This window comes from Sus scrofa, chromosome 14, assembly GCF_054392235.1.
Source record: "Sus scrofa isolate SSC_HxYL_T2T_F1_AM1 chromosome 14, Sscrofa_HxYL_maternal_Yorkshire_Landrace_v2.0, whole genome shotgun sequence".
In the NCBI taxonomy this organism is placed as follows: Eukaryota; Metazoa; Chordata; class Mammalia; order Artiodactyla; family Suidae; genus Sus; species Sus scrofa.
Window position 1 is genome coordinate 134,003,101 of NC_139396.1, and position 24,996 is coordinate 134,028,096.

Here is a 24,996-nt window from a genome sequence, read left to right on the forward strand (position 1 = left end):
GGCTCGGATCCTGCGTTGCTGTGGCTCTGGCGTAGGCTGGCAGCTATAGCTCCAATTCGACCCCTAGCCTGGGAGCCTCCATATGCCGCGAAAGCGGCCCACGAAATAGCAAAAAGACAAAAAAAAAAAAAAAAAAGAATCCAACTAGCATCCATGAGGATGCAGGTTCGATCCCTGACCTTGCTCAGTGGGTTAGTGATCAGGTGATGCCGAGAAATGTGTAGGTCACAGACGTAGCTTGGATCTGGTGTTGCTGTGGCTGTGGCGTTAACCAAAGCTGTAGCTCCGAATGGACCCCTAACCTGGAAACTTCTATATGCCTCAGGTGCAACCTTAAAAAAATAAATAAATAAAGTGAAATAAAATCATGGAAGGTATGTATTAAGTTCAATGAAATTCCATTTTAACAGTATAAAATTCTCCAAGATTGAAGAGATTCATCCCGTACTTTAAGGTGGCAATTATATCTCTGTTAAGTCTTTTCCAATGTAGGGAGTTCCTGTCATGGCTCAGTGGAAACGAATCTGACTAGTGTCCATGAGGATGCAGGTTCAAACCCTGGCCTTGCCCAGTGGGTTAAGGATCCAGTGTTGCCATGAGCTATGGTGTAGGTCACAGATGTGGCTCAGATCTGACATTGCTGTGGCCGTGGTGTAGGCCAGTGGCTACAGCTCTGATTCAATCCCTAGCCCGGGAATCTCCATATGCCATGAGTACAGCCTAAAAAGACAACAAAAAATCTTTTCCAATGTAAATCTTCACTACACTAGGTTCCATATTGAGAAAACACATTATCTGAAGCAGGCTTCAAAAAAATGAACCTGCGTGTCTATAAAAATCTTTGCCTCTCCTATTAATAATTAACAGCCTCAATTAACTTTTCTTCTATTCTTATACAGCCTCATTTACTCCTGAGGCTTCCTGTAATACACCAAGCAAAACAAACCAAAAAAACCCCACACACTTTTAAAAAAAAAGAATCTGGAGGAGGAAAACCTGATCAAAGGGGGGAAAAAAAAACCCCAAAAAACATTCTTTAAAAAATAAAAGTCTGAGGAGTTCCTGTCATGGCGCAGTGGAAACGAATCTGACTAGGAAGTTTGAGATTGCAGGTTCAATCCCTAGCCTCGCTCAGTGGGTTAAGGATCTGGTGCTGCTATGGCTGTGGTATAGGCCAGCAGCTGTAGCTGTGATTAGACCCCTAGCCTGGGAACCTCCATTAAAAAAAAAAAAAAAAAAAAAAAATGTCTGAAAGGTCCCAGAAAGGTACCCTAATAGCAAGAAGCATATCAAGTATCTAGATCTTGGCTTCTAACACTATTCTCTTTTTTCTTTTTGGCTGCCCCACGGCATATGGAGTTCCCAGGCCAGTGATCAGATCCAAGCCACAGTTGCAGCAATGCCAGATCTTTTAACCCACTGTGCCAGGCCAGGGATAGATTGAACCTGTGTCCTTGGCATTGTGGAGACACCAAGGATCTTGTTGTGACACAGTGGGAACTCCTCTAATACTATTCTTAAAGGAACTAGGGCTCCTTGGAGAATGTCTGACTCTAGGACCATTCAAGATGGGCCTGGAGTAGCATGTGGTGCCAGAAAGTAAAGAAGTGCTTAAAAAAACAAAAACAAGTAACTCTCATTGATGGGGCAAATAAAGAGACACAAAAAGCCTGTGCTGAAAGAGCTCCTAATATAAGCTGCAACAATTTGAACAGAAAAAATAAACTAGTATTAGACCATAATCCATATTATAAAATAATCCATGAATTCAAATTGATATAATAAATGATTGAACAAATTAATAAATGGGACAGAAGATATAAATCTTGTGTGCAGAAAAATTCCAAATAAATTATGTAACTATTCTACCCTAAAGGATGGGTAACATAACTCCAACTCCTTAAGTGTGAGTTTTTGTATATAGTGATTTCCTTCCACAGGTTACAGTATGGAAAGAGGGGGAAAGGACTAAACTTTACACTGGAGAAATCTTATAAACACTACTTTAGCCCAGTGAGCAAGGTCATCACCAGTAGCCAATAATTATGTTGACATTATGTATCTTTTATATAACATGATAAAAATGGCACTTGACTTCTGTGATCTTTCTCTCAAAAGCCCACTAGCCCAGTCTAATCGTGAGAAAAAAAATCATGTAAATTGCAACAGAGGAGGATCCTACAAAATATCTGACCAGTACTTTTTTTTTTCCACACCCATAGCTTATGGAAGTTCTGAGGCCAGCTGCAACCTATGCCACAGCTGCAGCAATGTCAGATCCTTAACTCATTGCTCTTGGCCTGGAATTGAACTGTACCTCCGCAGTAACATGAGCCACTACAAAGACAATGCCAGATCCTTAAACCACAGTGCCACCGCAGGAACTCCCTGATCAGTACTTTCAAAGTCATCAAAAACAAGGAAAATCTGAGGAACTACTACAACCTAAGGAGACATGACAACTAAATGTAATGTGGTATCTTGCATAGGATTCTGGAATAGAAAAAGGACAAGAGATAAAAACAAAGGAAATCTAAATAAAGCATGAACTTTAGTTAATAATGATATATTGGTTCATTAACTGTAACAACAATATCATACTAATGAAGTTACCATCATGGCTCAGTGGAAACGAATCAGACTAGGATCCATAAGAACTCAGGTTTGATACCTGACCTCACTCAGTGGATTAAGGATCCGGAGTTGCTGGGGCTGTGGTGTAGGCCGGCAGCTATAGCTCCAATTTGACCCCTAGCCTGTGAACTTCCATATGCCACAGGTGCAGCCCTAAAAAGACAGAAAAAAAAAAAAAAAAAATCCAGAGTTCCCATCATGGCTCAGTGGTTAGCAAATCCGACTAGGAACCATGAGGTTTCGGGTTCCATCCCTGGCCTTGCTCAGGGGGTTAAGGATCTGGTGTTGTCCTGAACTGTGGTGTAGGTTACAGTCTCGGCTTGGATCCCACGTTGCTGTGGCTCTGGCATAGACTGGCAGCTACAGCTTCAATTGGACCCCTAGCCTGGGAACCTCCATATGCCGCCAGTGTGGCCCTAAAAGACAAAAAGACAAAAAACTTAAATAAAAAAAAATTAAAAATAAAAAAAAAAAAAAAACTAATGAAAAGGAAAGATTACATAATTTTAGCTCTTAAGCCTAATTTTGTTCTTAATTTTACATTTTTGTGCTTGTTTTTAATTTTGGGTAGATAGAAATTAATCACTTAACTTCTTCAAAAGAACATAATTCTCTTAGGATGAATGAAATCATTTAAATGTTAAGCAGTATTCACAAGATAAAATGAAGTACTTGAATACGCTTAAATAGTGAAGGACCAACTAAAAAGTGGGCTTAACTAATAATGGAGATTCATTGTTTTATATATGAGAGCCCTATCCACAGGAAAGTAAGTCTTCTCCCAAATGAGGGATCTGGTGGTCATTTTTTATTTATATTTTTTGCCTTTTTAGGGCCACACCTGTGCCATTTGGAGGTTCCCAGGCTAGGGGTCAAATTGGAGCTACAGCTGCCAGCCTACAAACACAGCCACAGCAATGCCAGATTTGAGCCTCATCTGCGACCTACACATCAGCTCATGGTAATGCTAGATCCTTAACCCACTGAGCAAGGCCAGGGATCGAACCTGTGCCCTCAAGGATCCTAGTCAGATTCATTTCTGCTGAGCCAGAACTCTGATCTGGTGGTAATTTAAAATCTACCTTTTCACCTTCCAAACCATGCAAACCCATCTTCCACCATATGTAGAACCTTGAACTATGAGATACAGAACAGAAACACCTAAAGACCCTTTCTACTCATCATATTGAGTCAAAATTTTATTATTTCAGATTTAAAGCTCAGTCAGAAATGGACTATACTTACCAATATAATTTACGCAGTCAGATAAGCTTCTGGAAGCAAATGGTCCTTCATATACAGTCTTACTCTTATCAAACAAATAAACCATATAGCTATCACAGCCCCTCTGCAAAAAGAAACAAACAATTAAAAAAAAAATCCCTGAAAATCCTAGGCTGGTACCTAAGCACTAGATTTCCTACTCTGAAATGCAAATAATGAAGTAAATTTCATTAGCATATATCTCAGATTTAAGGTCTAAACTTTTGTTTAGAAAAAAAATAACTATAGTGTGGGAGTTCCCACTGCAGCGCAGTGGAAACGCATCTGACTAGGAACCATGAGGTTGCAGGTTCGATCCCTGGCCTTGCTCAGTGGGTTAAGGATATGGCGTTGCTGTGAACTGCAGTGTTGGGTCACATGCGAGGCTCGGATCTGGCGTTGCTGTGGCTGTGGTGCAGGCCGGCAGCTACAGCTCCAATTCGACCCCTATTCTGGGAACCTCCACATGCTGTGGGTGCAGCCCTTAAAAAAAAAAAAAAAAAAAGAAAGAAAGAAAAACTATAGTACGGACTAAAGTGAAACACAATCACTAAACCCAAAAGGACAAAAGCAAAAAGTCATTAACATATATTCATACAATGGGAATACTATTCAATAATCAAAAGGAATAAAGTACTGATATATACTATGACATGAATGAATCTAAAAAACATAATGGTAAGTGAAAGAAGTCAGTTGCAAGAGATTATAGATTATATGGTTCCATTTATATGAAATGTTCAGAAACGGTAAATCTATAAAGGTGGAATAATAAATTAGTGGTCTGGAGTTCCTGTCGTGGCTCAGTGGTTAACAAATCTGACTAGGAACCATGAGGTTGTGTGTTCGATCCCTGGCCTTGCTCAGTGGGTTAAGGATCCGGCGTTGCCATGAGCTATGATGTAGGTCGCAGATGCGGTTCAGATCCTGCGTTGCTGTGGCTCTGGTGTAGGCCAGTGGCTACAGCTCCAAGTAGACCCCTAGCCTGGGAACCTCCATATGGCATGGGTGCGGCCCTAGAAAAAGACAAAAAATAAATAAATAAATAAATAAATAAATAAATTAGTGGTCTTTTGGGGTAGATGTTAACAGGTAATGAACATGAAGGATCTTACTGAGATGGAAATGTTTTAAAACTGACTTATGGTAATGGCTGTGCAATAAGGGTAGTTTGCTTAAAAAAAAAAAAAAGGTCACTGAATTGTACACTTGAAATGCATACATTGGAGTTCCTGTTGTGCCTCAGCGGTAACAAACCTGACTAGCATCCATGATGATGCGGGTTTGATCCCTGGCCCCACTCAGTGGGTTAAAGATCCGGTGTTGCCATGAGCTATGGTGCGGGTCACAGACGCAGCTCAGATCCTGCCATTGCTGTGGCGCAGGCCGGCAGCTGCAGCTCCAATTTGACCCCTAACCTGGGAACTTCCATAATTCTCACAGGTGAGGCCCTAAAAAAAAAAAGCATAAATTATATGATATATAAAATATGCTTCAATAAAGTCAAAAAAAGAAAAAAAATGAAAGAGTCATGACCACCATCACATTTTAATCATCCATCTACCCTTGGCAGGATCTATGAGACCACTGATCTAATTTCAAGGTTCTAAGCTTCAGTACAAAAAGGGGAAAAAAACAGGCGGAGAAAACTGGCACCAAAGAGAAAGGCATGTACAGTTCAAAGTAACAAATGTTTCACTTCTACCTTTACACCTTGCAAAGCAATAAGAATGATGAGTAGGATGAACCTAAAAGAAGAATTCTAGGATGTATACCATCCCCCAAAGGATTCCAAGTATACATCAAAAATACAGAGCATGCAATCCCTCTATGCAAACATATTTCTTATGCTCTAGGTATATTGCAATTGTCTTACGACTCCATCCAAAACACATTGAGAGGCTGGTTTCCGAGGATCAAGAGAAATTCCCATCTCTGAAAGAAGCTCTTGAGAACCAGTATTTATTCCAGTTTCACGCTCAATACGAGACTGCAGTGAATGAAGACTTTCATCAGGTGGTAACAGAAAAGAAATTATCTTTGCAGAAGTCATATTTAGGATGTGTACTATCTGTTTAAGAAAAAAGAGGAATAATTATTGGTCATTTGCTACATAAAAGATTTCAGTGCTAGACACAAAGGGAAATATAAGCAAAAGGCATTATCTCTGCATTAAACAAGGTTCAATCATTTTCCAAAGTGAGATCTCTAATTATAAAATGACAATCTGAAAACTGAAGAATACAGTTTACTTTTCTACAACAGATTTTAGTTCCAAGGAATAAAGTTTCAATGTTCTAGGGATGCACAAAATAAAAAAATTAAAACCCCAATCTTAAAAGCCAACACTTAAAAATAAATAAAAGACAACACCTATTTTGAGAAATATTATCACTAACCTAGAAAGAAGTATTCCCATTTATGAAGTACCTAATAGATGCTATCCACAAGTTAAGTGATCCACATAACATCCCATTAATTACATCTTTTAATTTCTATTTTGGCAGAGAGAAACCAGAGCTCTAGAACTTCTCACCTAAAGCCCCACTGAAAGCAGCCTGATAAGCAAAGTATTGTGAGAGAATTAGGTATGGCTTGACCCAGGTAACCAAGGACAGCCACAGAGTTAGAGGTCAGTCTTTTGAACACAGCATAATTTTTTGGCCACATCCATGACATGGAGAAGTTCCTGGGCTAGGAATCAAACCTGAGCCACAGCAGTGATCCAAGCCACAGCAATGACAACACCAGATCCCTAACTGCTAGGCCACCAAGGAATTCCCAAACACAACATAAAAAATTTTTAAATCCTTTTCCTTTCACTGTCCTTAGATAAGCCATACAAAATTAATACCCATGTTTCCCAATGCCTTACGTTGACTAGTGTATGCAAATGATTAAAATTATCTCTGCTAGAAATGTTTATTACAGAGGTAAAGCATTAATGTTCCTTTAACATATAATGACCTTCTAAGTTTGAAACACATAGGGGTAAGAGAAAGAATTCTTTCAAACTGACGTGGATTACAATACAAGCATACCAGCTGAGACCTTCCACTCCTTCCCAGCCAAGGCAGATTTCACACTGTGACAGTGGCCACAAAGAGCAATAGCAGAAACTTAGTATGAAAATCCCAATGTGGACATTTACTTTACACAGAGCACATTTCAACAAGGCTAAGTGATCATGGCATCTCATTACCTAAGCTGAGCAGAGGTGAGCAAAAGAAAGGGAGAAGAAATACGACCTAAATTAATCCTTTTGTTCACTCAAGTATTTGACAGAACCTACTATGGTACACACTATTAAGTGTGTTGTGCTAGCAGTGGATATGCAAATTGAGCAACTTAATGATCTTTGCCCTCCAAAGGATAATAGTTAAATAAAAGATATTAATAAACATTAAAAGAACTAAAATACAAGGCAAAACACAATAGGTACTGTAATGATATAAAGTATTGTGCAGATTCCAAAGGAGATCATTTGGTGAGAGAAAAGGGGGGCTTTATAGAGGAGGCACTATTTGAGCTAAGCTTTGAAAAGGAAGAATGATTAGCACAAGAAAAGACTAAAAAAAGAAAGGTTCTTCTAGGCAGAAAACAAGGTAGGCAAAGGAAGTAGAAAGGGATGAGCATAATCAGAGAATATAAATTTTTCAGTTCAACTGTACCTAAAATGATGCCCCCTTGGGGTATAATAGGAGGTAAGACTGGAAGCGTAGGATGAAATGAGACCAAGATAGGTTCTAAACACCAATGTAAGGGTTTGGAATTTATTCAATAGGCAAAAAGGAACTATGGAAAGCTTTCTAAATTGAAAACCTGACAAGTTCAGAATTGTTCAAACATTCAAAAGATAAATCTCACAGGAGTTCCTGTCACGGCTCAGTGGTTAACAAATCCGACTAGGAACCATGAGGTTGCGGGTTCAATCCCTGGCCTTGCTCAGTGGTTAAGGATCTGGCGTTGCTGTGAGCTGTGGTGTAGGTCGCAGACACGGCTCGGATCCTGAATGCTGTGGCTCTGGTGTAGGCCGGCAGCTACAGCTTGGATTAGACCCCCTAGCCTGGGAACCTCCATATGCCGTGGGTACGGCCCTAGAGAAAGACAAAAAAAATAAAATAAATAAATCTCACAAAATAACTGAATAGGTAGATTGAAGAAGAAGGAATGGTTAGAAAGCCAGTTTCCAATCTCAGTAACTAGAAAGGCGATAGTGCAAGTAAGAGGTACAAGAAAAGCTGTAGAAGCAGTTAATGGAGCAAATGTGCTCAGTTTTCTATGAGTTACATCCTGGGTGCCAGTGGGACCAGTAAGTATAGTTATAAATATTCTGCAGAGCTGTGCAAAGATAAATTTGGGAGTTACACACATTCAGTTTATAGTTAAAGTTATACAACTGAAGAGACTGCCAAAGAAAAGGAAGAAAAGTAATATAGCAACAGAGAAAGACAAGGAAAGACTCATAGGATCTAATTATACTTAAAGGCAAGAAAGAGGAGGCAGAGAAGGAATAATTAAATACTTCTGTTTCACCATTATCTTCTGTGACAAGTTCAGTATATTTTTTCAACTTTTTCACCTTTAAAGTTTTTCATAATAAATAGTTGGAAAAATAAGCAACAGACTCTCTAAATTTTTTTTTTTTTTTTTGTCTTTTTGCTATTTCTTTTGGCCGCTCCCGCGGAATATGGAGGTTCCCAGGCTAGGGGTCGAATCGGAGCTGTAACCACTGGCCTATGCCAGAGCCACAGCAACGCAGGATCTGAGCCGCGTCCGCAGTCTACACCACAGCTCACGGCAACACCAGATCATTAACCCACTGAACAAGGGCAGGGACCGAACCCGCAACCTCATGGTTCCTAGTCGGATTCATTAACCACTGCGCCACGACGGGAACTCCTAAACTTTTTTTAAGGGTAAGAAATATTTCAGTAATTGTTTCATTGATTTCTTCTTCTTTTTTGCTTTTTAGGGCTGAACCCACAGCATATGGAAGTTCCCAGGCTAGGGGTGGAATTGGAGCTGTAGCTGCTAGCCTATACCACAGTCACAGCAATGTAGACTCCAAGCTGCATCTGCGACCTACACCAGAGCTCACTGCAATGCTGGATCCTTAACCTACTGAGCAAGGCCAGGGATTGAACCTGCATCCTCATGGATAACAGTCAGGTTTGTTACCGCTGAGCCATCACAGGAACTCCTACTGATTTTATCTTTAAATGAAAATAAAACAGATGCCATTCCCTCCTTGAATATAATAAACACCTTAGAACATTCCCCTATAATAACACGAACCTCTTTTGCAGTTCATACTTATGTGTTCACAACATCCCCTGCCTTTAACTCTTTCCCTCTGCCCATTCTCCAGATTAACACTTTCTTACTCTTCAAAATTCAGTCCTATTATCCTCTCTGGGAAGCATCCCTAAACTACTATGAACAGGACCCTACACGTATCTTATTCTGTACAACCTCACAATAATATTGATCCTTTAAAGAAAATATTAATGTACCTGAGCTATAAATAAACAATTTTTTTTGTTTTGTCCAGATTCACAGATATGCAAATAGTGTTGCTACAAACAAAAGTCTATAGATCACGAAACACATGAGGACTCTTTCCCCATGCTCACAGACCTCTTCCAAGTAAAAATGATGCTATGATTACCATGACAAGTCTGAAAAGAAAATGAGATAAAGACCAAAATTTGGAGTTCCCTGGTGGTTCAGTGGATTAAGGATGTAGCTTTGACACTGCTGTGGCACAGGTGTGATCCCTGGCCTGAGAATTTCTGTATGCCATAGGAGCAGCACCCCCCCACAGAAAAACCCAAAAAACAAACCAAAATTTTTGAAGACAACAAAGAACTAAAAAGTGTCACCAAGTCCTTCTCGCCTAACATGTTGAGAGATAATTTATTCCTTGGCACAGTAGAAGAAAACCAAATCAAGAAGCCAGATATCTTTCCAATGTTAGCCAAGAACAGCATCTACATGGCCTCAAGTTTCTATTTAATAAAATATATTAAGATCAGAGTAAAACCTTTTATGACTACTCTTTCTCATTTCAATTTTAGAAAGCTATCTACTACAAGCAATCAACAAATATGAAAAGACCATAGATGGGAGTTATTTCTGTGTATCCAGCATAATAGAATCTCTCATTTATATCGGTGCATATTTACTGAGAACCTGGTACATGTCCTGCTTTGTACAGAATGGCAGATTGGGGATGATGTGGTGGTAAGGTAGGTGACTGTTAATAAAAGTAGTAAAAACAACCCCAGCATTGAAGAAGGCAACCTATATAGAGAGGCATGAGTGGAAGATCAGAGACAATTAGAGAATAGAGTAAATACAATTAAATGACAAACTGAGGTAGAGACCATTCAAAGTAAAGGGGAGTTGAATATGTGCCAGTGTAAGTCAGGAGACAGAGATAGAGATCCATCTGGGCAGGACAACATCTGTCAAAAATGGACTTATAGTTGATGGCATAAGGAGCAGCGACAAGCTGGTTCTAAGTAAAGTAAAGGGTAAGAGAAATGAAACAAGAACTTGGTTGGGATGGACGTGAATTAAGAAAGCCCCTAAAAGCCAAGCAGATCAGTTTAGACTTGACTTGGTAGGCAAGAAAGAACTGTTAGTTTCTTGCACATAGAATAAAAAAAACATTTTCAGAAGATGAGATAGGCAGTTCATAATGCATGGACTATAGTCCAGGATGGAAAGGAAGTACAGAGGCATGAAAGCCAGGTACCAACCTTCCTCATCGAACCAAATCCAGTATGATTAGACCTAAATGAATGAGGTGATGGTACCAATATGAGGAAGGGGAAAATCCAAAAGATGCTTCAAAGGAGTAATCAATAAGACCACTCAGAAATAAAACTGAGAAGGCTTACTAAGACATAAAAATTCATCCTCTCTAAGAATATCATTTTCTTTTTCAAATAAGCATCAGGAAAAGATCATTAAAATATATTTATGCTCATTTTCCAAATAGATTTAACTTCAATGCACGTCTTACGAAGGAGAACTCATTTAAACTAACCTTCAAATTCAGAATGTGATCCATTAATATAAAACATTTTGGCTGCTTCAAAGTGAGATCAATAGGTCCTCCTCTCTGCTGAGGATCCCAGTTCAGCATCAACTGTAGCCAGTTTTCCATGGGTTCTACTATTAAACTAGAAAACACACAAAAACAAGATAAAAATCATCATGTTCCAATTTTCCCTTTGTTTTGTAAAAAGGTAGTTTTATAGGTTGTCCATTTCCTTTGTCTTTATTTGTACCATTTTGTATCTTACTTTCAAATAATTCACGAAAAAGTAGGTGACAAATTTTTTCCTTAAAAAACAACCCAAAACAGGAGTTCCCGTCGTAGCTCAGTGGTTAACGAATCCGACTAGGAACCATGAGGTTGCGGGTTTGATCCCTAGCCTTGTTCAGTGGGTTAAGGATCAGGCATGGCTATGAGCTGTGATGTAGGTTGCAGACGCGGCTCGGATCCCCAGCGGCTGTGGCTGTGGCTGTGGCATGGGCCGGCAGCTACAGCTCAGATTAGACCCCTAGCCTGGGAACCTCGATATGCTGCAGGTGTGGCCCTAGAAAAGGCAAAAATACAAAAAAAAAAAAGACCAAAAAAAAAGACAAAAAAAACCCACAACAAATGTATCCAAGTTAATTACTGGCAACCCCAATAAGTGAGTCCAATTTCATTCCCTAAGGAATCTATTTACTACAGTATCTAAGAGTCTTCTTAGCACCTAAGCCAATTAGTTGAATGGCAATTATGTTTCCACTAGACCTAGCTGTCCAATACGGTAGCTACTCATTATAAGTGGCTATATGCATTTACACTTCAGTTAATTAAAATTAAATTTAAAAAAAAAAGAGAGAGTTCTCGTGGTGGAGCAGCAGAAACAAATCCAACTAATATTCACGAGGATGCAGGTTCGATCCCTGGCCTCTCTCAGTGGGTTAAGGATCCGGCGTTGCCATGAGCTGTGGTGTAGGTTGCAAAAGCGGTTCAGATCTAGCACTGCTGTGGAGTAGGGCAGCAACTACAGCTCCAATTCGACCCCTAGCCTGGGAACCTCCATATGATACAGGTTCGGCCCTAAAAAGACGAAAAAATTAATTAATTAATTAATTAATTTAAAATTCAGTTCTTCAGTCACACTACCCACCTCAAGTGCTCAGATAGACTCATGTGTCAGCATAAATATAAAAGGTTTCCATCATCAAAGAATGTTTCTCTAGATAATGCTGCTCAAAACAGACAACTCTAATGTTCTTTTACAGCCCTAAAGAAACTGAGACAACTTCCTTAACTAAAATATACATACCTACAAAGGCTATTTGGTTGAGGTAAATGGCTACTAAATCGAACTTCTCCCGTCATCTCTTCACATGCAAATATACACTTTGGATCCTTCTTCTTAATTTTCTCATGCCTAAAAAACAAAAGCTACCTCAGTTGACAACCCCATTCTCATAAATACTAAGAATTTTTGCGGAGTTCCCGTCATGGCGCAGTGGTTAACGAATCCGACTAGGAACCATGAGGTTGCGGGTTCGGTCCCTGCCCCTGCTCAGTGGGTTAACGATCCGGCGTTGCCGTGAGCTGTGGTGTAGGTTGCAGACACGGCTCGGATCCCGCGTTGCTGTGGCTCTGGCGTAGGCCGGCGGCTACAGCTCCGATTCAACCCCTAGCCTGGGAAGCTCCATATGCCACGGGAGCGGCCCAAGAAATAGCAACAACAGCAACAACAACAACAAAAAGACAAAAAAAAAAAAAAAAGAATTTTTGCCATTTAATTTTACTTAATTATGTGTTTAGAAGGCAATTATACCATTTTAAAAAAGGGTGAGGGGGAAGGAGGCAACTGAAAATTTCCACTCCCATTAAGCATACCAAAGTTCTCTTCCATCTCTTACCAGGTAAATGGCTGCAGATGATGCAAAAAAGGCCTATACCCAGCAATACATTCAAACACCATAGTCCCAAAGCTCCAATAATCAACAGTGGCTGTGTAAGGCTTATTCTCAAAGAGCTCAGGGGCCTTAAAAAGAAAAAATGCTTTAAACATCAATATTATAAAAACTACTTGATTTCTGAACTATTATATTCACAACTTTCTGATACAAGGACAAGAATTTTGTACACTTAAATTCAAAGAAACAATACATATCTTACCAGATACTGCAATGTTCCTACAAAAGACGTACACAGACTTCCTTGATCAACATCTTTGGCATATCCCAAATCAATTATTTTATGCAAAATCTGCAAAACAGTAAGTATGAAAAGGTTGAGCAATGTGAAAGGAACGGCAGCAATGTCCTTATAAGGCTCTGGAGAGGGTGGTGGTAAAGAGCTTAGGCTCTAGAATAATACAAACATGTTTCAAGCCTAAGATCCACCACTTAAAAAGCCATATGATCTCAATCAAGTTACTTTCCTATTTAATAGTATTATTAACAATCCCTACTTCGGGGAGTTCCCGTCGTGGCGCAGTGGTTAACAAATCTGACTAGGAACCATGAGGTTGAGGGTTTGATCCCTGGCCTTGCACAGTGGGTTAAGGATCCGGCGTTGCCGTGAGCTGTGGTATAGGTTGCAGACACAGCTCGGATCCCGCATTGCTGTGGCTCTGGTGTAGGCTGGCGGCTACAGCTCCGACTGGAACCCTAGCCTGGGAACCTCCATATGCTGCGGGTGCAGCCCTAAAAAAAAAAAAATCCCTACTTCACAGACTTGCTACTGGGATTCAATGAGTAGTGAAAGAAAATACTTTAATAAATGTCTCACTATAAAATATGGTAGAAACTAAATATAGGTTGGCTGTTGATTTTTATTTTTTTGCTTTTTAGGGCCGCACCTGAGGCATATATAAATTCACTGGCTAGGGGTCAAATCGGAGCTGAGCTGCTGGCCTTCTCCACAGCCACAGCAATGCCAGATACTTCAACCCACTAAGTGAGGTCAGGGATCAAACCCATATCCTCATGGATACTAGTCGGATTCACAACCTGCTGAGCCACAATGGGAACTGGGCTATTAATTTTTATTTTGCTATATTCAGAATAAGCTTGATCTATTAAACTGGAAAGCAAAAGGGTGACTTCCAAATTTGAAAAAGCATCACACCACCTTAGATCAATGTGAGTTAGATAGGTATCTAACTTCAAGAATATCCTGAAGCAAATAGCTGGTGTGAAGCCTACACAAAGGGTTCCTAAGAGAAGAAGCACTATTGAGGTTTCATCACCTCCAAGAATATTTCAGCATGAAAATACTTTGAAGAATTCTTAGGTTGTGGCTTTTCTCTCACTTCCTCCCTCCCTCCTTTCCTTCCTTCTTCCCTCCTTCCCACCCCATCTCTCTCTCTTTCTTCTTTCTGTTACTTAAATTTCATCCAGTCCCTGATTCTCATATTGCTTAAATATTATTTGAAAAAATAAAATGTCAACAGCCTTGGTGCTTGATACGGTGAATAAGTTCTCCTTACTGCAGAACATTTTAACTTCATTAAAACTTTTTTTGGGAGTTCCCGTCGTGGCGCAGTGGTTAACAAATCCAACTAGGAACCATGAGGTTGCGGGTTCGGTCCCTGGCCTTGCTCAGTGGGTTAAGGATCTGGCGTTGCCGTGAGCTGTGGTGTGGGTCGCAGACACGGCTCAGATCCCGCATTGCTATGGCTCTGGTGTAGGCCGGTGGCTATAGCTCTGATTAGACCCCTAGCCTGGGAACCTCCATATGCCGCAGGAGTGGCTGAACAAAAGGCAAAAAGACAAAAAACAAACAAACAAAAAACACAAAAAACCTTTTTTGGAAATTAAATACATAATCATTAAAAAAAAAAAAAAGGTTTCATCACCTCCAACTGATCACTAGCTTCCCTAAATAAAACCATGCAATCCAACTCAAGGTTAGGATACTTGGCTGTATGTCTTTATTACTGGAATAGAATCTGGGCATCAGAAGCAAAACTGCTCAAATTACTCTGATAAAAATAAATATTTCAGGAATCAAGTCACAATTTCCGATTCTTCTCCAGATGACTCTTAGGAATCTGAGAAATCAAGGTTTTGAATTTTAATATAGAATTTAGGACTTCTGGAGTTCCCGTCGTGGCGCAGTGGTTAACGAATCCGACTAGGAACCATGAGGTTGTGGGTTCGATCCCTGGCCTTGCTCAGTGGGTTGAGGATCCGGCACTGCCGTGAGCTGTGGTGTAGCTTGCAGATGCGGCTCGGATCCCGCGTTGCTGTGGCTGTGGCAGAGACCAACCGCCACAGCTCCAATTTGACCCCTAGCCTGGGAACGTCCATCTGCCGCGGGAGCGGCCCTAAGAAAGGTTAAAAAAAAAAAAAAAAAAAAGAATTTAGGACTTCCGAAGAGAAGATTAAATTTTGTTTTGTTTTTCTTAAATAAGAAACATACTTAAGTAAACATTTTTTTCTTAAAGCAGACCAAGGACATGTATGTTTTCTGGATGTGTTCATAAGGATTAACTAATTACTTACTGCTTACCATCTCTGCTAGATACTGTGCTGGAAAAAAAAGAAGTGAACAGTAGTAGTTCCTTCTCTAATGGAGCTTCTATGTTAGCAGAGGAGACAAACAATGAAACTTCAATTAGACTTTCAATGACAGTTCAGTGCAGTAAGGGCTGGGATAGAAAAGAGGGCTATAGAAGGCACTGAACTACATCATGGAGACCCTATTCAATTGGTACAGAACATTTCTTCAGGTTTTACCTACCTTTCCACCAACATCCTGAAGAACTATGTTTTCAGGTTTTAGATCACGATGTATAATTTTATTTTCATGCAAATATCGAATCCCAGATCCTAAATAAAGTTTAAAATGTATTTTGAGGTAATTAAAAAAAAAAACGGAATTAAAAAAGAATTCATCTCAAAAATAACAAAAAAAACAAAGAAAAAAAGAAAAAAAGAATTCATCTCACATTTTATACAGATCTGCTCTGATGCTCCAATTAATATGGATCATAACTACATGATTAATGATACTATAGAAACTCAGATTCTCAGATTTTCTTCACAGAAAATCCAGTAACATTAAACAAATATTTCTGCAAATAATATATGCTCACTTAACTTATGAAAATTAATATTTTTTATAAAAAGAAATGGAACAAGCAATTGAGAAAATTCCTATATTTATCATTGTAGCTTTTCCCTCCAACCTAAATCAACCTCTTCAATTAGACTTTGGCTTCCATAACCTAAGAAAAGAAACAAAATCAAAATATATAGGGAAACATAGTCTTGACTTTTGAGCTTTCTCCAAGGGTCTTATGTTCTTGTAATTTTAGGAATCTTTCAGGAGTAATTCTGATTAGAGATTTCAGGAGTTTCTGCTGAGGCACAATAGGTTAAGGATCTGGCATTGTTTCTGTGGCAGTGCAGGTTTGATCCCTGGCCCACCGTTGTGGGTTAAGGATCCAGTGATCCCGCAGCTGTGGCTCGAAGTCAATCTCTGGCCCAGTAACTTACAGGTGTGGACATAGCAAAAATTAAAAAAGAGAGATTTCACCCTATGAGAACCTACACCTGTGAGAAGCAATGCCACTGGTAAATAAAGTTGCTATATTAATTAGGGAGGGAAGGGGAGTACAACAAAATAAGGTCACTCACACCATTTTTCCCCCAGCAATGGAATATCTTTTAATTAAACAGATGCCTAGCCAAAAACAAAAAATAAAAAACAAGGAATTCCTGCTGTGGCACAGTGGGTTAATGATTTGGCTTGTCTATTTGGCAGCAACGGTTCAATCCCTGGCCCAGAGCAGTGGGTTAAGGATCCTGTGTTGCCACAGCTGTGGTAAAGGTTGCAGCTGTGGCTTGGATTTGATCCCTTGCCTGGGAACTTCCGCATGCTGTGGGTGTGGCAGAAAAAGACAAAAATCATTTTTTAACAAATTAAAAAATTAAAAACAAAAACCATTATAGTTTTAACTTAGCGACAAAGCAATAGCTAGAGTTCCCACTGTGGCTCAGCAGATTAAGAATCTGACTAGAATCATGAAGATGTGGGTTTGATCCCCGGCCTCACTCAGTGGGTTAAGGATCTGGTCTTGTTGCAAGGTGCGGTGTAGTTCATAGACGTAGCTTGGACCGCCACATTGCTGTGGCTGTGGTGTAGGCCAGCAGCAGCAGCTCTGACTGGACCCCAGCCTAGGAACTTCCATATACCAAAGATACAATCCTCAATTAAAAACAAAACCAAACAGTAATAGTTAAATTCTTCTGATAATTTCTTACAGATAAAAAAATTCTTATAGATAAAAATTTCTTATAGTTAAAAATCTACGCTTTGTATATAGTACACCCACAATTCTATTTAAATTCCCAAGTAGTATTCAGAATCTTTTACAGATCAAAGAGGTATTAATATGATGGTATTTTCATATTTATTACATACCTATATCGCTCAGTAAAGAAAGTATCTGGCTTTCTTTAAGTCCACAGCAATTTTCTGGTTTGTTGAGTAGCTAAAGAAAGAAAAAGCCTAAAAATGTATATTGCCAATATTGCTGGGCAGAACGTGACACATTAATCATTAATCATTATACTCGGAGTATACTCAAGAAAACAAAACATGATTAAGAAAATATAAGAGGGGACAAATTACCAAATCCACACGAGGACATGTACATTTCATGACAAGGCTTATACAAGTAAAAATAAAGGGGGAAAGAATTTGATATTCAAGAAGGTTGAAAAATCTCACATAAATCTATAGTAGATTTAAAATGAGATGGGGGAGTTCCTGTCATGGCGCAGTGGTTAACGGCTCCAACTAGGAACCATCCAACTAGGAACCATGAGGTTGCGGGTTCGATTGCTGGACTTGCTCTGTGGGTTAAGGATCCGGCATTGCCGTAACTTGTGGTGTAGGTCACAGACGTAGCTTGGATCTGGCATTGCTGTGGCTCTGGCGTAGGCTGGCAGCTGCAGCTCCAATTAGACCCCTAGCCTGGGAACCTCCATATGCCGCGGGTACGGCTCTAGAAAAGACAAAAAGACAAAAAAAAAAAAGAACACTTAACAGAGAAAAGACAGTTTTTTTAAGAGATGGTGCTAGAAACCATTCTTCACATGTAAAAAAAATAAAATAAAAAAATAAAAATGAAAATAAAATGAGATGAGAAAGAGATTTGCAACAGAGAAAAACTTTTTAAATAAATACTTTAAACATTGATACTGTGGTCTAACATCATCAATACAGTCCCATCCTGGAAAGAGCACACCAGCACAACAAAAAATGCATGTTCTAAATCAGGGGTCGGCAAACATTCCCGGTAAAAGGCTAAAGAGTAAGTACTTTGGGTTTTGTAGGCCATACAGTGTCTGTTACAACTACTCAACTCTGCTGCTATAGTAAGAAAACAGCCATACAAACAGATAATAGGCCACAGCGTACTGATTCTTACTCTAGATTATCATATTGAGTGGGATTCAAAAAATGCTAAAGTTCATGATTTACTATCTCATCTTCTTTAAAACATCCACATTACCTTACGCAGATCTCCTCCAGAACAATATTCCATTGCTAGAAGAGGCACATCATTAATCAAAAAATTCAGTTCCTCAGGAACATCACAGGCCTTTACGACATTGTCGTGGTTCAACCTAACAACGGGAAAACATAATCAAAAATGTGTTTCCAATGAAAAGAGACGAGTTTGAAACTATAGTTAATTGGGGGGCAGTGAGGGGAAGAAAGGCTGTCATTATTTATAATTTTCTAATTTCCCATTTGTATAATTAAAAATTAATACTTGTTAAAAAGAAAATCTAGATAAAAATACTATCGTTATTATTACTATTACATTTCTATGTTCCTAGTAATAAGCACTTTACACACATTAACTCATTTCCTTGTCACAATAATCCTTACCTGTAGATTTATTTTTTTTTTACTCAATGAATTTTATTACATTTATAGTTGTAAAACGATCTAAGTAGATTTATTAAGAGTCTCATCACACAAGAGAAAACTGAAACACAAATTAGTTAAGTAACATAAGATCACACAGCAAGTAAATGTTCAAGTAAGCATTCAAATCTGGCAGTCTGGCTCTAAAGCCTATCTCATACTGCCTCTCTCATAATCACTTACAATATTACCCAGCTGTGATCACTAATAAAATTTTGGCACATTTCCTCCCAGTTTTTAATTTGTGCCCAAATATATTTTTTAAACAAATATTGAATCATATATTGTTTCCTAACACCTTTTTTTAACCTTAAAAATAAGTTATCCCAGCCATCCTCCTCCTCCTCATCATAATACAGTACGTCTCAAAAGTGGAATAGATTCCCAGGGCCTAGGGACTTAAAGAAACAGAATTTCCATGTGTAGGGCCTGAGAATTTATATTGTTAACGAACTTTCCCAGTTTGAGAACCATTCAAGTGCAATGAAAACATCAAAGTCAGAAGGTGCTTATTTCAAATCCAGACTTTATTACCTACCAGTTGTATGGCTTTGTAAATGTAACTCCAACCTTTACAAAATACAGGTAATGTCTAAATACAAGGTTGCTATGACAACTAGAAGAATTATTTTCAAGCATTTATTAGTATACTACCTGTGGAGGTTTTAAAATATGTCTGCTTCTTCCTTCAAGAGCTTATTTCTCTTCCACTTGAATGGAGGCTATATTTAGTGACTAATTTCTAACAAACAGAAATTATTTGGAAAAGATAGGGTGTGACTTCTGAGAAAAATAACAAAGATAAGTCAGATTTCAACTTGCTCTCTCTCTCAGATCAGTGTCTTAGGGGGAAGCTAGCTGTCATGCCATGGAGTCATTCAAGCTTTCCTGTGGAGAGGCCCATATAGTGAGGAACCCATGTCTCTAGCCAACAGCCACATAAATGGAAGTGTATACTTAACTGCTATTCCAGTCAACATTTTGGGATGTTTCAAGAAGGATCTACTGAATCAAAACCACCCAGCTAAGTCACTCTCAAGTTCCTAAACTAGAGAAACTGTGAGATACCAAACATTTGCTATTTTAAGCCACTAAGTTTGGGGATTTTTTTTCTTTTTTCTTTTTTTATTAACAAAGCAATAGATATACTATTTAACAAAAGTAGGTAAGAGTGAAAAAATGAGTAGTGATTGTTGTTTAACTATAAAGTATAATACAGGAGCACTGCCCAAGATCCAGAGGAAGTAGATTCTGCCCTCAGAGAGCTAAGTCTGATAATAATTCGCTGACTTTTTAAACTAAACCTACTTAAGTATGATGTGATTATTTGAAACAGAACACATATATTTAACGTTTCGAGAAAAATATGTTCCCCAAAAGATCCTGAGAAGAAAGGACCCCTAGCCTCCTTCCTTATGATGACATCTGGTTGAGCTGAAGAACTGGGGAAACTTAAGTCATCAAATACACTTACTTCTTCATGATCTGGATTTCATGGCACCACCGTTCTCTGTTTTTGGTACTTAGCTCTAGGCGACAGGACTTAATTGCTATTTTGAGATCAAGTTCCTGCCAAAATAGAAAATCAACAGAAAAAATAATTACAAATTAGGTCCTTGTGCAGGTTTACTTGCTATCAAAGAATTGCCAACCTGGGGAAACAAAACTCTTTAGCTTTACTAATTCAACATATTTATCTATAGTTCTCTTGAGCCAATACTTTGCCAGGTAAACCATCAGACTAACGCTTTAAAACTGACCTTCAAATACACCAAAATACACAAGCAAAAAGTGACCAAGGCTGATCTTATAACAGATCTCTTCAGAATACTGTCTTATATATATACTGCAAGAAAAATACAAATACCTTGTCTCCCCAACAAATCCCTTTTTAATTTAGTCAAGACAGCTAACAAGGACTCCAGGCTCCAGAATAACTAGAATGAAGAGAATAATTCAGGGCTACCTGGCTTCAATAGCAAGAAATAAGTTTTAATATGACCAAATTTAATACAAAAAACTCCAAAAGTAGTTCCTAATCTTTGCACTGCAAATGACATTTAAAAAAAATCCTAACAATGATTATACTTATTTTTCTATATCTATAAAATGAACCTAAAGAAGATGATATAACAATTTTAAATATCTACACACCTAACATAGGTTCACCACAATATATAAGGCAATGGCTAACAACCTTAAAAGGAGAAATCGACAATAACACAATCATAGTGGGGTACTTTAACATCCCACTTACACCAATGGACAGATCAACCAGACAGGAAATCAGTAAGGAAACACAGGCCCTGAATGATACATTAAACCAGATGAACTTAATAGATATTTATAGGACATTTCATCCAAAACCAACAGAATACACGTTCTTCTCAAGTGCACATGGAACATTCTCTAGGATTGATCATATCCTGGGCTACAAATCCAACCTTGGTAACATTAAGAAAATTGAAATCGTATCAAGCATCTTTTCCGACCACAAGGCTATACGACTGGAAATCAACAACAAGAAAAAAACTGCAAAAAACACAAACATGTGGAGACTAAACAACATGCTACTAAACAACCAATGGATAACTGAGGAAATCAAAGAGGAAATTAAAAAATACCTAGAAGCAAATGACAATGAAGATGCAATACTCCAAAACCTATGGGATGCAGCAAAAGCAGTTCTACGAGGGAAATTTATAGCATTACAAGCCCACCTCAGGAAAGAAGAAAAAGCTCAAATAAACAAGCAACTTCACATCTAAAGCAGCTCAAGAGAGAAGAACAGACAAGACTTAAGTTAGTAGAAGGAAAGAAATCATAAAGATCAGAGCAGAAATCAATGAAATAGAAACAAAGAAAACCATAGAAAAGATCAATGAAACGAAAAGCTGGTACTTTGAAAAGATCAACAAAATTCATAAACCCCTAGCCAGACTTATCAAGCAAAAAAGAGAGAGGACTCAAATCAATAAAATTAGAAATGAAAAAGGAGAAGTAACAACGGACATCACAGAAATACAAAGGATCATAAGAGACTACTATATGCAACTATATGCCAATAAAATGGAAAACCTAGAAGAAATGGACAAATTCTTACAAAAGTACCATCTTCCAAGACTAAACCAAGATGAAATAGAAAAGATGAATGGACCAATCACAAGAACTGAAATTGAAACTGTGATTAAAAAACTTCCAACAAACAAGAGTCCAAGACCAGATGGCTTCACAGGCGAATTCTATCAAACATTTAGAGAAGAGCTAACACCTCTCCTTCTGAAACTATTTCAAAAAATTGCAGAGGAAGTAACACTCCCAAACTCATTCCATGAGGCCACCATCACCCTGATACCAAAACCAGACAAAAACACCACAAAAAAAGAAAACTACAGGCCAATTTCACTGATGAACATCAATGCAAAAATCCTCAACAAAATACTAGCAAACCGCATCCAACAATACATTAAAAGAATTGTACATCATGATCAAGTGGGATTTATCCCAGGGATGCAAGAATTCTTAAATATCCACAAATCAATCAGTGTGATACACCACATTAACAAACTGAAGAATAAAAATCATATGATCCTCTCAACAGACGCAGAAAAAGCCTTTGACAAAATCCAACACCCATTTCTGATAAAAACACTTCAGAAAGTGGGCATAACGGGAACCTACCTCAACATGATAAAGGCCATATATGACAAACCCACAGCAAACACATTCTCAATGGTGAAAAGCTAAAAGAATTCCTGCTAAGATCAGGAACAAGACAAGGATGTCTGCTCTCACCACTACTCTTCAACATAGTTCTGGAAGTCCTAGCCACAGCAATCAGAGAAGGAAAAGAAAGAAAAGGAATCCAAATCGGAAAGGAAGAAGTAAAACTATCACCATTTGCAGATGACATGATACTATACCTAGAGAATCCTAAAGACGCTACCAGAAAACTGTTAGAGCTCATCTACGAATTTGGCAAAGTCCCAGGATACAAAATCAATACACAGAAATCAACAGCGTTTCTATATACTAACAATGAAAAAGCAGAAAAGGAAATTAGGGAAGCAATCCCATTTACCATCACATCCAAAAGAATAAAATACCTAGGATCAAACCTACCTAAAGAGACAAAAGACCTGTATTCTGAAAACCATAAGCCACTGATGAAAGAAATCAAAGATGACACAAATAGATGGAAAGATATACCATGCTCGTGGATTGGAAGAGTTAATATTATCAAAATGACTATACTACCTAAAGCAATCTACAGATTCAATGCAATCCCTATCAAATTACCAAGGACATTTTCCACAGAACTCGAACAAAATATTTTAAAGTTTGTTTGGAAGCACAAAAGACCCAGAATCACCAAAGACATCCTGAGGAAAAAAAAAAATGGAGCCAGAGCCATCAGGCTCCCGGACTCCAGACTATACTACAAAGCAATAGTCATCAAAACTGCATGGCACTGGCACAAAGACAGAAATACAGATCAGTGGAACAGGATAGAAAACCCAGAATTAAACCCACGCACCTACAACCAACTCATCTATGACAAAGGAGGCAAGGATATACAATGGAGAAAGGACAGCTTGTTCAATACGTGGTGCTGGGAAAACTGGACAGCTACAGGTAAAAGAATGAAATTAGAACACTTCCTAAGACCACACATAAAAATAAACTCAAAATGGATTAAAGACCTAGATATAAGACCAGATACTATCAAACTCTTAGAGGAAAAAACATAGGCCAAACACTCTCTGACATAAACGACAGCAACATCTTCTCAGATCCACCTCCCAGAGTAATGACAATAAAAACAAAAATAAACAAATGGGATCTACTCAAACTGAAAAGTTTCAGCACAGCAAAGGAAACCCTAAACAACACAAAAAGACAACCCACAGAACGGGAGAACATCTTTGCAAGTGAATCGACTGACAAGGGATTCATCTCCAAATTTTATAAACACTTCCTGCAGCTCAATACCAAAAAAACAAACAAGCCCTTCAAAAAATGGGCAGAAGATCTAAACAGACACTTCTCCAAAGAAGACATACAGATGGCCCAGAAACACATGAAAAGATGTTCAACGTCACTCATTATTAGAGAGATGCAAATGAAAACCACTCTGAGGTACCACCTTACACCAGCCAGAATGATCCAAAAGTCTACAAACAATAAGTGCTGGAGAGGGTGTGGAGAAAAAGGAACACTAGTACACTGTTGGTGGGACTGTCAATTGGTGCAACCACTGTGGAAAGCACTATGGAGATTCCTCAGAAAACTACACATAGAACTACCATTTGGGAGTTCCCATCGTGGCGCAGTGGTTAATGAATCCGACTAGGAACCATGAGGTTGCGGGTTCGGTCCCTGCCCTTGCTCAGTGGGTTAACGATCCGGCGTTGCCGTGAGCTGTGGTGTAGGCTGCAGATGCGGCTCGGATCCCGCATTGCTGTGGCTCTGGCGTAGGCCAGTGGCTGCAGCTCCGATTCACCCCTAGCTTGGGAACCTTCATATACCACAGGAGCGGCCCAAGAAATGGCAAAAAGACAAAAAACAAAAACAAAAAACAAACAAACAAAAAAAAAAGAACTACCATTTGATCCAGCAATCCCACTCCTCGGCACCTACCCAGAGAAAACCGCGGCTCGCAAAGACACATGTACTCCAATGTTCATTGCAGCACTAGTTACAATAGCCAAGACATGGAAACAACCTAAATGTCCATCGACAGAGGAGTGGATCCAGAAGATGTGCTACATATACACAATGGAATATTACTCAGACATTAAAAAGAACGAAATACCAGCATTCTTAGCAGCATGGATGGACCTAGAAACTATCATGCTAAGTGAAGTCAGCCATACAATGAGACACCAACATCCAGTGCTTTCACTGACATGTGGAATCTGAAAAAAGGACAGAAGGAACTTCTTTGCAGAACAGACGCTGACTCACAGACACTGAAAAACTTATGGTCTCCAGAGGAGACAGTTTGGGGGGTGGGGGGATGTGCTTGGGCTGTGGGATGGAAATCCTGTGAAATCAGATTGTTATGATCATTATACAACTACAGATGTGATAAATTCATTTGAGTAATTTAAAAT

The 24,996-nt window shown here is 38.8% G+C and overlaps 1 protein-coding gene across 7 annotated transcripts in view; it reads right to left on the minus strand.

Annotated features, from left to right (window-relative positions):
• Positions 1-24,996, minus strand: part of CHUK (component of inhibitor of nuclear factor kappa B kinase complex) — a 48,071-nt gene that overhangs the window by 19,028 nt on the left and 4,047 nt on the right. For 6 of the 7 annotated variants that reach the window (XR_014825482.1, XR_014825481.1, XR_014825483.1 and 3 more), the window contains 10 exon segments: positions 20,355-20,449; positions 18,459-18,573; positions 17,363-17,432; positions 15,677-15,765; positions 13,106-13,195; positions 12,847-12,971; positions 12,255-12,362; positions 10,955-11,090; positions 5,774-5,968; positions 3,880-3,982 (listed from right to left, as the gene is read on the minus strand). Coding sequence is in view for 3 of the 7 variants with exons in the window: in XM_084992539.1 (XP_084848665.1) it covers positions 3,880-3,982; positions 5,774-5,968; positions 10,955-11,090; positions 12,255-12,362; positions 12,847-12,971; positions 13,106-13,195; positions 15,677-15,765; positions 17,363-17,432; positions 18,459-18,573; positions 20,355-20,449 (1,126 nt within the window). In the remaining 4 variants the exon portion in view is untranslated. 7 annotated transcript variants of the gene reach the window in all.